This window comes from Dermacentor andersoni, chromosome 2 (assembly GCF_023375885.2).
Source record: "Dermacentor andersoni chromosome 2, qqDerAnde1_hic_scaffold, whole genome shotgun sequence".
NCBI classification, from domain to species: domain Eukaryota; kingdom Metazoa; phylum Arthropoda; class Arachnida; order Ixodida; family Ixodidae; genus Dermacentor; species Dermacentor andersoni.
The window spans coordinates 104,341,617-104,355,502 of NC_092815.1; the positions used below are offsets into that span (position 1 = coordinate 104,341,617).

At 49.2% G+C, this 13,886-nt stretch overlaps 1 protein-coding gene across 1 annotated transcript in view; it reads right to left on the minus strand.

The window, feature by feature from the left end:
• Positions 1–13,886, minus strand: part of LOC126541503 (lysosomal alpha-glucosidase-like) — an 85,287-nt gene that overhangs the window by 13,098 nt on the left and 58,303 nt on the right. The window contains exons 12-16 of the mRNA XM_055076695.2: positions 13,653–13,737; positions 10,388–10,517; positions 8,972–9,143; positions 8,173–8,289; positions 6,499–6,647 (exon numbers count right to left, since the gene is read on the minus strand). Coding sequence (XP_054932670.1) covers positions 6,499–6,647; positions 8,173–8,289; positions 8,972–9,143; positions 10,388–10,517; positions 13,653–13,737 — 653 coding nt within the window. The remainder of the gene's footprint in view (positions 1–6,498; positions 6,648–8,172; positions 8,290–8,971; positions 9,144–10,387; positions 10,518–13,652; positions 13,738–13,886) is intronic.

Sequence of the window (13,886 nt, forward strand, 5' to 3'; positions counted from 1 at the left end):
ACATTAACGACAGGCTTGTATACTCAAGACTACTATATATATGTATATATACATATATTGAAATGGGGTTTATTGCAGCTCGTTCGAGGGATCGCAGGTAGCTCTAGATCACGAGTCCTAGCGCTTCGCATCAACAACCCGAGCTCGTGTCTCGCGCCGCAGCGGTGGCAGTCCGCACAGTGCCACGTGCATATTACCCACTACAACTACAGTGCCACATGCATATTACCCACTACAACTTCCCCCGCGGCGAAGAGAAGCCATCCTGGCGACCTAAGGTGATGATACGATAAGGGGGTCGTGGTACGGCTTCAGGCGGTTGACGTGAATGGTTTCGCGGCCACGGCGGCGTTTGTCCGAAGATGGCGTCACCGGTTCGACCACATAATTCACAGGCGAAGTACACGCGACGATCCGGTACGGACCTTGATATTTCGGAGCAAGCTTTGGGCTAAGGCCTGGAGCTTGGAAGGGCAGCCGAAGCCAGACGTGAGAGTCCACGGCGAAGGACTGTGTGGGTTGATCGTTGTCGTGGCGATCTTTGTGGATTCCTTGGGTATCCGACGTGAACGAGCGAGCCAGTTGGCGGCACTCTTCAGCATGGCGAGCAACTTCGGAAAGAGGGGTGAATTCAGAGGCATCCGGGTGATATGGTAGTACGGTGTCGAGGGTAGTGGATGGTTCACGCCCATAAAGAAGGAAAAATGGTGAGAAGCCTGTGGTAGCCTGAACGGCGGTATTGTATGCGTACGTCACAAAAGGGAGGACATCGTCCCAATTGGAATGATCAGACGCAACATACATGGTGAGCATGTCCCCAAGAGTGCGGTTGAATCGTTCCGTTAGACCGTTAGTTTGTGGGTGATACGCCATAGTGGTGCGGTGAATAGTGCGGCACGCGGCGAGTAGCTCATTAATAACTTCGGACAAGAACACACGGCCTCGGTCACTGAGCAGTTCTCGCGGTGCGCCGTGCCGTAAGACGAAATGCCGTAAGATGAATGCGGCGACGTCGCGAGCAGCAGCCGAAGCAAGTGCAGCAGTTTCAGCATATCTTGTCAGGTGGTCTACTGCGACAATTATCCAACGATTTCCGTTAGCACTGCATGGAGGAGGCCCATAGAGGTCGATGCCAACCCGATCAAAAGGACGTGCAGGACACGGTAAAGGTTGCAGAGGGCCTGTCGTATGAGAAGATGTCTTGCGTCGCTGACAGGCTGCACATGACCGAATGTATTTGCGGACATAAGAATACATGCCGCGCCAGTAGTACCGCTGGCGGAGCCGCTCGTAGGTTTTCAGGACGCCAGCATGAGCTTGTTGTGGGTCTGCATGGAAATACGTGCATACGTCGGAACGCAAATGGCGAGGGATGACTAGCAGCCATTTGCGACCGTCTGGCTGATAGTTTCGGCGGTACAAGATGGCGTCCCGTAGCACGAAGTGGGTGGCTTGGCGACGAAGGGCTCGAGGGCATGTAGACGTTGAAGAACTGCTAAGAATGTCAATGAGAAACACAATCCACGGATCTTTTCTCTGTACAGACGGCATGTCAGTAACAGCAAGCGTAGCAACCGGGCACTCTATGGATGAAGGTGGCGTTTCGTCGGAACGCATGGGCGAACGGGAGAGCGCATCTGCATCAGAATGTTGGCGCCCGGATCGATAAATGACGCGAATGTCAAATTCTTGGAGCCGAAGAGCCCAACGTCCAAGACGCCCCGACGGGTCTTTCAGTGACGCAAGCCAGCAGAGCGCGTGGTGGTCTGTCACAACGTCGAACGGATGGCCATACAAGTACGGGCGAAATTTGTTTAAGGCCCAAACTATAGCCAAACATTCTTTTTCCGTGACAGAATAATTGGATTCTGCCTTCGTGAGAGCACGACTCTCATATGCAACCACATATTCTGGAAAGCCAGGCTTCCGTTGTGCAAGGACGGCTCCAAGACCAACGCCGCTGGCGTCGGTATGAACTTCAGTCGGTGCACTCGGGTCGTAGTGGCGTAGAACAGGTGGTGAGGTAAGCCGACGACGCAAAGTGGCGAAGGCTTGGTCACATGCCGGAGTCCAGTCGCGAAGGTCACCAGGGCCAGCCAGGAGCTTCGTCAGGGGAGCGATGATGCAGGCAAAATTGCGCACAAAGCGTCGAAAATAAGAGCAAAGAGCGACAAAACTTCGGAGCTCTTTCACTGTAGTCGGCCGCGGAAATTCTGCGACAGCACGAAGTTTGTCAGGGTCGGGAAGGACGCCGTCTTTGGACACGACATGGACAAGTATGGTCAGCTGGCGGGCTCCGAAGCGGCACTTTTTCAAGTTAAGTTGAAGGCCGGTGGTGGTAAGGCAAGTAAGGACTTCGCGTAGACGAGAGAGGTGAGTGGTGAAATCAGGGGAGAAAACTACCCCGTCGTCTAAATAACACAAGCACGTCTGCCATTTGAGGCCTCGTAGAATATTGTCCATCATCCTTTTGAATGTCGCGGGTGCATTGCAGAGGCCGAATGGCATTACTGTAAACTCATACAGGCCATCAGGCGTAATAAAAGCTGTCTTCGAGCGGTCGGATTCATCCACTGGCACTTGCCAATAGCCCGATCGCAAGTCCAAAGAAGAAAAGAATTCGGCACCATGAAGACAATCCAGGGCGTCATCTATGCGCGGTAGAGGATAGACATCTTTTCGTGTAATCTTGTTGAGGCGACGATAGTCCACACAGAAACGAATCGAGCCATCTTTTTTATTAATGAGTACTACAGGATACGACCAAGGGCTGCAGGATGGCTTGATAACACCACGTTCAAGCATGTCTTCAACTTGCTCGGCGATGACACGACGCTCGGTGGATGACACGCGGTACGGACGCTGGCGTAATGGTGCGTGATGTCCCGTATCAATGTGGTGAGAGACGGTACTTGTGCGGCCTAATGATGCTTGGTTGCAGTCAAAAGAGGCGTGAAAGTCATTTAAAAGAGCAATAAGCCGCTCACGTTGTGCCGGCTCGAGGTCATCGGCAATAGAGCGACAAAAAACATCCGGTAGTACTCGGTTAGATGGCACATGGGGTGCCAGGGCTGTTACGTTGGCAGTATCCACGTCGTCGGGAACAGGGAAATGCACAATAACGTCAGCGTCCACAGTCTGGATGGTACCAATAGTCTCGCCACAGTGCAAAGCCAAAGTGTACGAATTTGGGTTAGAAATCAGTATTTCTGCAGCCCCATTGTGAACCGTGAGGAGGGCGAAAGGCAACAATATAGGCTGGCGGCGAATGAAGACGGCAGCGGGTGAAAACATGACCGTCGCTTCAGCAAGCGATGCGCATGAAAGAGGGACAAATACCGCGCTGTGAGGGGGAAGGTCAGTATCTGAAGCTACACAGATCCTGATAACATCATGAACTTGAAAGTCGTGAGATGGCAAATCGCACAGAACGGAGAACTGAACCTCAGCACGTGCACAGTCAATGACGGCGTGATGGCGCGACAGAAAATCCCAACCGAGAATCACGTCGTGGGAGCAACAAGTTTGCACAAAGAAATCAATCGAATACAAGATGTCTCGAATCAGCACCCTGGCAGTGCACATAGCGACTGGCTGAACTTGTTGTGCACTGGCTGTTCTAAGCAATAGTACCGAAGGCATCATGGTCACTTTCCGTAATTCACGGCAAAGTTTCTCACTAATCACGGATGCAAAGTTTCTCACTAATCACGGATACAGCAGCACCTGTATCGACGAGCGCAAGAGATTTGATGCCATCAACAGACACTTCAATAACGTTAGCGGGGGAAAGACGAGGACTTTGATGTTCCGACGATGACGCAGTTCGTGCCTCAGGAACTGCGGAAATCAGTTTTCCGCCTCAGTAGTACTGGCACTGGGCCTACGACGCATGGGTGAGCGTGAGCGCCGACGAGGGGAAGGCGAGCGACGAGTATTGTAGAGCTGTGACTGCGGTGCTGGTATTTCATCAGCAGCGTAGACTTCCGGTGGTGGTGGCTGAGGCATACGGTATGGTCGGAAGCCGGAGCTGGGTGGTCGCGCGGTGCCCACGAAGGCCGGCAAGCGCCGGCGGCAGAAGCGCGCTACATGTCCCGGTGTACCGCAGGCATAGCATATTGGGCGGTTGTCAGGAGTGCGCCAAGGATTTGTGCCTTGCTGCTGTGCGCTGAAAAAGGGAGCCACCTGCTGGCGAGGCGAAGGCGGATGAGAGAACACCGGCTGGAGAGGCGCTGAAGGCGGAGGAGAGAATCCCGGCAGACGAGGCGCCCGTGCAGCGGCTTCAGCATACGTCAGAGGCGCGGCCACGGGAGCCGGCTGACACGGAGGTGGAAGAGCTTCGGTCACTTGCTCTTGAATTACCTGTCGGATCACTGGAGCCAAATATTGAGAAGGCTTCTCCGTGGTCGGCAAAATCGAGAGCTGTCGTGCGACCTCCTCGCGCACAAATTCTTTTATTTGCGTCAACAAAGTTGTGTGGTTGTCGCCAATAACCAATGCTGCTAACGAATCTTCCGTAGGCGGTGGGCGCCGAGCTAAGATGCGTTGTTTCCGTAGCTGGTCAAAACTTTGGCACAAATTGATAACTTCGGCCACGGTACGCGGATCCTTCGCTAACAACATTTGAAATGCGTCCTCATCAATGCCTTTCATAATGTGTTTTATCTTGTCCTGCTCCGCAATTGACGGATTCACGCGCTTACACAGGTCAATTCGATGTAACTTGTGAACGTTTCACCGGGATGTTGCGCGCGCCCCCGTAAGCGTTGTTCTGCGCGAAGCTTGCGCACAGCGGGGCGCCCGAACACTTCTGTGAAACTTGTCTTGAATCTGCTCCACGTTGTGAAATCGTGCTCGTGGTTACGGAACCAGAGGTTCGCGATGCCGGTTAAGTAAAACAGCACGTTGTGCAACTCGGTGACGTCGTCCCACTTGTTATGCTTGCTCACCCTTTCGTAAGATCACAACCAATCCTCCACGTCACGATCATCGGTGCCGCTAAAGATGGCAGGATCACGCTGGCGCAATGCACCGGAAACGATGACCGTCGGAGGCTGTGGTGCATCTTCCTGGGTGGTTTCGTCAGGCATGGTCGCAGCAGTCGGTAGCGTCCGGCTTCGGAGTTCCAGTTTTCAAGGTTACCCCGCAGCTCCACCAAATGAAATGGGGTTTATTGCAGCTCGTTCGAGGGATAGCAGGTAGCTCTAGATCACGAGTCCTAGCGCTTCGCATCAACAACCCGAGCTCGTGTCTCGCGCCGCAGCGGTGGCAGTCCGCACAGTGCCACATGCATATTACCCACTACAACTACAGTGCCACATGCATATTACCCACTACAATATATACATATGTTACCCATTGGCGTTTTAATGTATTGTAGTCTTGAGTATACAAGCCTATCGTTAACGTGGGAGCTTCATCTTCAACATCACGAACTGATAAAGAAATTTTTTTTCAGAACTCTGTTTTCCTTTGGTGGAAAAAGGTTGAGTATTGACGGGTGCAATAACCTCCAAGCTGCCTTTTTCTTTTAACTTCCCACCCAAATCACGCCATCGATGATCTTGAGCTGACGTGATGAATTTCACGCATTTTCTTTTTCCGTAATCTCACCACCTTTATGTCCAAAATGCTTCAAAAGATGCAGGTGGGGTCATTGTTTTCTCTTTAACGGAAAGTAATTACTTTTCACTCGTACAAAGCTATCTATTACCGTGCAGACACTGTAATAATCCATTACTCGTTTCACCGTTTGCGTCTTTCCTTACTTAGCATCCGCACACGACATGGACCACCTTACCCGCAGTTCCAGAAGCTCGTCAGTCAACTTATGTCAATTTTAAAATTGCCTTTAGGTTGCGCTTAACGACAATGAGACCACGTCTTCGTAACCACAGTAATGGCTGTGGTTACGGCGATCTGTTTCTACGCACGGGGTCATGGACTCGACCTCAGGCCGCGTTTTAATCTAGGCAGAACGCAAAAACGGTCGTGCACGTTGCTCTGAGTGTTTGTTAAAAATTGCAGGCACTCAAAATTATTCCAAGACACCGCTGCGCCATCGCTTTCATGAACGAACATTTTTGCGCATTCTTTTTTTCATTTTATCTGAGTAATTGTTTTGCTATTTCTTTTATTTCATATTTCACCCCAGCCATCTAGAGTAGCATGTCAGGAATTTCGCTGGGTTAACATTACCAGCTCTCATTAAAATCTATCTATCTATCTATCTATCTATCTATCTATCTATCTATCTATCTATCTATCTATCTATCTATCTATCTATCTATCTATCTATCTATCTAGAGATAGATAGATTAAGTATGTTGTGTTGGGAAGTTACATCGCTGCAATCCGTTTTGTTTGTGCTGTTTTAAGGTGCGATGTCTGTAACAGACTATTTCTTTCTTCGCAAGAGACATAAATACTAATTATAAGAATACACAGCTGCTATGCTCAGACATCGGAAGTAGGCCCGAGTACAGAGTTTGCGCTCACACATGAAAGAGTGGCCTCGCCACGGTGGTGCCCTTGGTGTGCGCGTGGTGGAACAGAGTGTACAGGAAAGGCAGCAGCTCGTATCGAAGCTTCAGAGCATTGCGCGCCACCGCTTGGAAGTCTTCGCTGAACGCTGACGGGTCTTGAGCCTGAAAGTAGTGCGACGACAAAATCAGCGGACGCCGATGTTCGGCGCGCAGGAATCGGCAGTCCGCGGCTTGTGGGCCGGATGAATACACGCAAAGTGGTATCACGCAGCCCTGCAAACATGAGGCAAAGGATACGCTGCCCAGCTCCTCCTCTCACTTTCGTATGCACAAAATCAAGAAGGGGGCCGACAGATGGAGTAACACACTGTGCCAATAAATGTTATAAACAGGGATAAGTTGCCTCATAAAGGCTGAGGCCTTTCTGAGGCACATTATCCCTGTTTATAACTCGCATACACAAGCCACGTTTCAAATCGTTTCAAAACCTTTAAGTTACTTCTGCTCAGTATTGTGTGCTATGGATACATCTTGACCAGAAAATATTGCGGCAACTATCGTGGATGATTATAGCAGTCAGTGATGGCTTTCTTATGTGGCCTTGCTGTTTATCTTCATGCGATCCCGTAATTAATGGCAAACCTTGACCGGAATAACGTAACAGTCATATTTCAATGCTCTGGCTATAACCTAACTGGCGCTCCACGTATGTTATCAGCACGAACACCGGTCATGAACGGCGAATGATAAGAAAGGAGTAGAATCTAGCGAAAGGAATTCTTATATTATACTGGTCCTTATGCGCGCGACCTGATTGGACAAGACTCTTTCGATATGGAATCGGCAACAAAATTAAAAAAATTCCCATGCAGTGGGCGTGTCTTGCATCGAGCAATATAACTGGATACCAGCGAAAATACAGTGAAATCAGGTATCACACTACCGTGCGCCATATGTGGTGAATCACACCGCGCGCATATCGATGCGCTGGCCTCATCTGATCCCGGTGACGTCACGCTGCGCGAGGCCGCTGTCGCTTGCGCCAATCAATCACGCGCCCCTCCAGCTCCTCCCCCGCACCTGTGCTTCCTTCTCCGCTCTTCTACCAGCTTCCTTCTTACCCTTCTCACCTTCTCTAGTGTTGCCATTTGTAGAAAGTCATCCATCCGGCGATCCAAAGTGTGCAAAGTAGACGAAGAACGTTATCGCTTGAATAATACAATTGCGACGACCTGACTGGTACGACAACGCAGTTTCGCGACGCCAGGTCTTGAACGGTGATAAATGTGTTGACGTGGTAACTTCAAAGCCGTGGTTTACGGCACTTCGTGTCGCATTTATTCTTGCATGACATTACTGGCTTAGGTATATTCGCTTCTCCTGAAGTAATCCTCTCATGTGCCTCTCCCGGTTCATCAAGTGACCTCCTCCCTTAGTGATTCCATGGCCAAATCGGCGTTTCTGCAAGTTGCGAGCACTCGTCCTTGAGTAGGTTGCAGTAAAATCACACATAATATGAGAAACTGCCGTTGGTGGGCGATGAACGCTTTGGCTGGGGCTGTCACTATGCCTACTAAACTGAAGGGCCGTCCAAACTACGAAACGTTCGTGCGCGGAAAAAGAGTGATTTGTTTGTAAAAATACGCCAGTATATATACGTTCCCAAAGGGCGTAGGTGAGTACTTACACTACTTTCAATGGCGTTGTTGTTTCGGACTAGAGGATAGAAGATACCTAGTTGCATCCAGCGCAAGCAGAGTTCTTCAGTGGCATCGTCGTAAAACCCGCATACGTCGGCGCCTACCTGCAAAAAAGCGAGTGTTTCACTTATTACGCAATTCTGACTGTGATGCACAAGCAAGAGCACGTTTCAGGTTGCGAGGGGCTAACCAACAACTCGCGGGAAACAAAACTCTGTCCTTCCTGTTTAGCGACCGCGTCATTAAGCCCGAAAATCCGTAGGTATGGTGAAGAGTGAGGAGACATCACGCTACAACAGCAGTGACGGGTACTACGTTGCCTCAGTTTCATTTTAAAAATACACGCGTTGAAAGAAATATATTGGCTAGAGAATGGCTAGAAATATAATGCAGATATCTCGCAGTCACATGCACGTTGATGAATTAACGTTTATTTTGTATTTCCTTATATTAGTACAGATAAGACGTTGACACCAGTGAGAGGCACACGCTATTGCTTGGCATATAAGTGAACACAGTCAAACTGCGAACCATACCATTTAGATACAAAACATATCAGTTCACATACCCAAAGAATAAGACTAAGAAAAAGGAAGATATGATAGCCGAGTAACAAACGGAAGACACAATAAATGACTGTCGCCATTTACTAACACAACATTTCGTTGCCTCATGCAGCCCTATAGAGCGAACATCAATAAGCAGCATTGATTAACGCCACAAGTATGTAGTTATTCGGGTCATTCAAGTTCCCAGTTGAAAGAGAAATCGACGCGAGTCAATCACCAGTGGTATGCCGAAGAGGCCAAACTCGAGCATGGCGACGATAGAGTGACCCAGGTCCGGCCAGCGGCTGGCGTTGTCACCCAGCCAGTGGCCCACGTATCGACCACTGCCCAGGAACGTGGAGCGAGACATGACTAGGCTGCGCCGGCTTCCGGACAGCGCGTTCAGGGCACTGCGCATACGTCGAGAGGACAACGCAGGAGTTAAAGCGCAATGGCAAAGAAACTCCATCGAGGATGTGGTTAATTACGTGGTCATCCGGCTCACTCGATCTGTAAAATAAATAGTGGGCATCCAGCTTAATGTATCCTATACGAGTAGTATACACAAGAGAAGTCTTACAGGGGTTTTCACAGAAAAAAGAACCCCTGCAGGTGAAGAAAGAGAAATAAAAGTAAAGACGGAGGTTAACCAGGTGATATCTTCAGTTGGCTACCCTGTACTGGAGAAGGGAAAAAGGTGTTGAATGACGACAGAAAGGAAGTAAAAAGAGGTATAGATGGACAATGGAAGACTGTGTGGGCGCTATCACACACTCTGTCAAGGCGCCACATCGTCACAGACAGTGTGCAGGGTCGGATACAAAGACATTCGACGTCGCAATGACGCACAGTCACAATTTGTTGCACAATCTTTGTTTGTTTCAAATAAGACAGCAGCGCATATATAGCCGCTCGCGCTGATGTCCGTGAAAATCCGTTCTGGTCCGAGGAGCGAACCCGATACCACCGTCTTACCCGTGCAGTCTCTCTACCTGTCCGAACTAAAGAGGCTAGCAAGTGGCAGGGCTAATTAATCGACAAGTGGAAGCGCAGAATGATTTATTAACCTTTAATAACGTTTATTTTTTTATATAGAACATTTACTATTCTTATGACTCTGTACAAATCACCAATGTAAATGAAGATTCATAAAACGGCAACTACGTTATTACAGCAGCGGTGCACAAAAAGACTCAAGAAAGGGGACTATTGCGACTGAGGTCTCGCTTGTGTAGCAAAAAGATACCATAAAGGTGCTCTCAAGTATTGTCTGCTGGATCAAAACAAAACTTGCTCTCCTAATTTTATAAGGGTGGCAAATTCGTACAGGCAGTGCTATAAAATAAAGTTAGAAAACAAGGGTGTTGTGCAACAGATGGAACATTTGCAGCACGTTGAATGAGTAATTCCATTACTGTTAATGGCCACTTAACGAGTCTAGGGGTTCTGGGAACAAATGGTACTTAACATCTCTCGAACTTTTTTTTTGGTACTCCATTATTGCACGTGGAAGCTAACTTATTCTGCTTAATTTGTCGCTCGCCTGCCGCTCCTTTCCATTTTGTATTCAATCGAGGCGTTTTCTGCTCTCCTGCCAGCTGCATTTACAAGAATTTAAATAGAACGGAGCTACCCCGAGCTGCTTGCCACTTACTTGACTGTTACTTGGCTCATAGCCTTGCCGTAGAGGTTGTGCACATTGTAGTGGCGGTGCTTGCTGCCCTTGAACCAGTGTACGGCGTCCATGCACAGAGTTCTCTCGAACAGGCGGTGACCTTTCGTCTCTGCGCAGGCATACATACGGAAGTAGCGACAGATCAACGAAAAGGGAGCACAAGACAGGAGTTGGAGTCATGAGAACCATCGAGCTTCCTATTAAAATTACCAGAGGCGGTTCTGGTGCTGCAGTCGTTCGTGTACCATGAAAATGATGTTTAGTGCATGAATTTGCCTTATGTTCGTGCTCGCTGCTTTAAACCTTCTTCTTTCGCCTTTATTTAGTAGGCTTTATCTGCCTTTACTAACCCAAGTTTCGAAGAAATCTTCTTTTGTTTTGTTTTTAACGCGCGAAGGTAGCAAGACTCTGTGCGCGTGCATAATCGCTGCGAATTGTTGCACTCATGACGTTATATGCTGTTGGAGGTGATTAGCTCGCAAAGTCACGAAGCCGTTTGAAGCCAGAGGGACGAAGTTGAGGCAAATCCGTGTACTAACAATTGCTCTCGTGCTTGCTGAACCGCCATGCTTGCAGCTCCCGTAGATTCAGAGCCAGAGTTCCTTTTAGTAATTTTTGTAGGAAACTATTTGCTGATAGCCAAGTAATTAAACAAGACGGTTCAGCAATACTCTGAAACGTGAATCGTGGCTGGAGAAGTGTTAGGCGCACGAAGCTACAAAGCATTTGTTGGCAAGGCTCTTAAGTTCTTCCTTTATTGCTACCCTTCTTCTGGCCTTTTCTTGCGCTATGCAATACAGAACTTTCGCCAGCACATAAGCTAGAAGTACCGTGAAGGGGCGGCCATCTGTGTCGTGACCGCAAAAGAAGCGAAAGTAGCCCCTATACGAATGTGGCCTCAGATGTGGGAAAGCTTTCATTGCTTGTGTGTAGATGTTGTAGGTGTAGGTCACGAAGAGTATAACATGACAGTTGGTGTTGTCGGACGCAATGCATGGGAATTACCTGTGATCCGATTTGCAATTGATTCACTCGATCATGCCGTCAGTCTGTGAGTAGCAGGCACTAGTGGTGCGTTTGACAGTACAACTTGCACCTGCTCTTCGGCTAGTCGGTCCATCCTTAAAGCAATAGCCGCAGCTTTAACATGACAGACAATAAGTAGGACAGGATGAACGTATAGCGTTCGCCTTGTCAGCTTTGTATATGCCTGCCGTGTTAGCGCTTAAGTTATTGCTTTAAGAACAGTGCGCCATGCAGCGAGAAGAGCATCAACTACCGCTAAACCTCTAAAAAGAACACACATCCTCAGACGCATACGTTCGCGGGACGCTCTGCGACGAAGAATGCTATGTTGCGAGAGCAAGTACACAACGTCTTGTGGTTCTGACCAGTGGCGTAGCTAGGTCGTCTGGTACCCGGGGCCCATAGATCTTCTGTCACCCCTCCCCCCGGATGTAGACGGTGGAAAGAGGGGTGTCTTCAGAGGTATATGGCAGCCCCCTCCCCCCCGGCCCCACTGGCCCTTTGCACCCGGGGCCCACGGCCCCCCGGCTCCCCCTGTTGCTACGCCACTGGTTCTGACACCTGGTATAGCCAGCTGTTTCGGCATAGTGCGTCAGGGGATCGATGGTGACAATAATTCAGCGGTCCAATAATCCATTCGCGCACGGAAGAGGCTCGTAAATACCATTGCTTAAGCAGTCTGAAGGACCAGCAGTGCACGATATTGGCTGCAAGGACTACAAGCAGGATGCAGACTTTCGGCGTTGGCGCACTGGACATGAGAGGATGTGCCTCCGCGCAGAAGTACACATGCTACACACCAATAAAAACGCAGAGGGAGCCTGGCATGAGCTTTAAACAGGCATAGGTTTTGAACAGGCCTGCGTGGACGCATGGCGAGTCGTATGGGAGAGTTGGGCGTACTGTGCATCTGCGCAGAGGTGGCGAGGGACGACCAACAACCAGTCGCGGCCGTCGCAAAAGTAATTTGGGCTATATAGCAGCCCATCCCACACCGCGAAGTGGGAAGCTTGACGGCGGACAGCAACGAATGGGCGTGGCGTCGGGGAGTCGGAAAGGCAGTCTGGGAGAGAGGCGATCACGGGGTCCTTCCACTGCTCCTCATCCGTAGCCGAATTGCGCTGGTGGCTAAAGAATGTTGAAACGAAGACAGAGATACCAGCGAGAGGGAGATTGCGCTTCGGTGTGTTGACGGCCAGACTGATACACGACGCACAGGCCGAAGTTAGCCGAAGTCCAGTAATAGGGGAGCCAAGCGGACAAGGCGGCCAGATGGATCCCTTAGTGTGGATAGACAACATAAGGCGTGGTTGTTGGTAGAGACATCGTCAAACAGGTATCGCGGAAGTTTTCTGAAGGCCCGTTTGGTAGCCAAGTATTTCTTCATTTCTTTTCTGCGACTGAGTAATTCAATTAATTCAGTAATCCGGTTAGACTGCGGTTCGCGTAGGCTACGTATATTCGTCGCATCCATATTTGTGCTGGGCGAGCACAGCGATTAATCCGGTGCGCGACGTCTCTTCCGCCTGGTTTTCGTCCTGTACGCTAAGCTTTAAACGAGCGATGCAACGGAAAATGGTAAGCGTGACATTACGAGACAGGACGATAGAGGTGTGAATTAGAGAGAAAACGGTAGTTGCCAATGAGTTGAACAGGACATGTAATGCGTAGTGCGGGCAACCGATGTTGCCGAATGGGGGCCAAGAGAAGGGAACTAGGTGGCTTGACGAAATTAGGAAATTTTCTGGCATAATAGGATGTCAGCTGGCTCAAGACAGGGGTAACTGAAGAAGCTGAGAGCGATGGTAGACTTGATGATGATGATGATGATGATGATGATGATGATGATGATGATGATGATGATGGTGGTGATGATGATGATGATGATGATGATGATGATGATGATGATGATGATGATGATGATGGTGATGATGATGATGATGATGATGATGGGTTCAAAAACGCACCACTTACGGCCTTGCTAACTTTTATATTCTGCCGTTCATGCCCGGCGCGTGTAGACCGCGCACAAAATGCCTCAGTTAAATGAGCTGCCGAATAAAGTACATTCTCAATAGCCGTTTCAACGAAACTTGGCTTCAAACATACTAACATACTATGTGAGCGTAATAAATGCGGAGAGAGCTTAGTGGGTATTATCCTTTTATCTTTCCACTATCGTGTTAAAACAGGAAGATTTAGATCGTTGTTCACTTACTTGGTTTGTACGGTGGCTGATTTAGATTGTCCTCGAGGCATCCATTGACCGAGCCATTGGCGTAGTTAGATGGCTCATTAGCAGTCTGTGAAAATAAAAAAGAATGGTTATAAGGTAGCCAGCCGTCAGGTTGACTAAAGAGAAAAAAGAAACAGCTACAGCGCATTAGTGTCTTGTCCTCCCTCAGCGCAGGGGCGCAAATTCTGAAGAAACGTAATGAGGCGTAAGAACTTT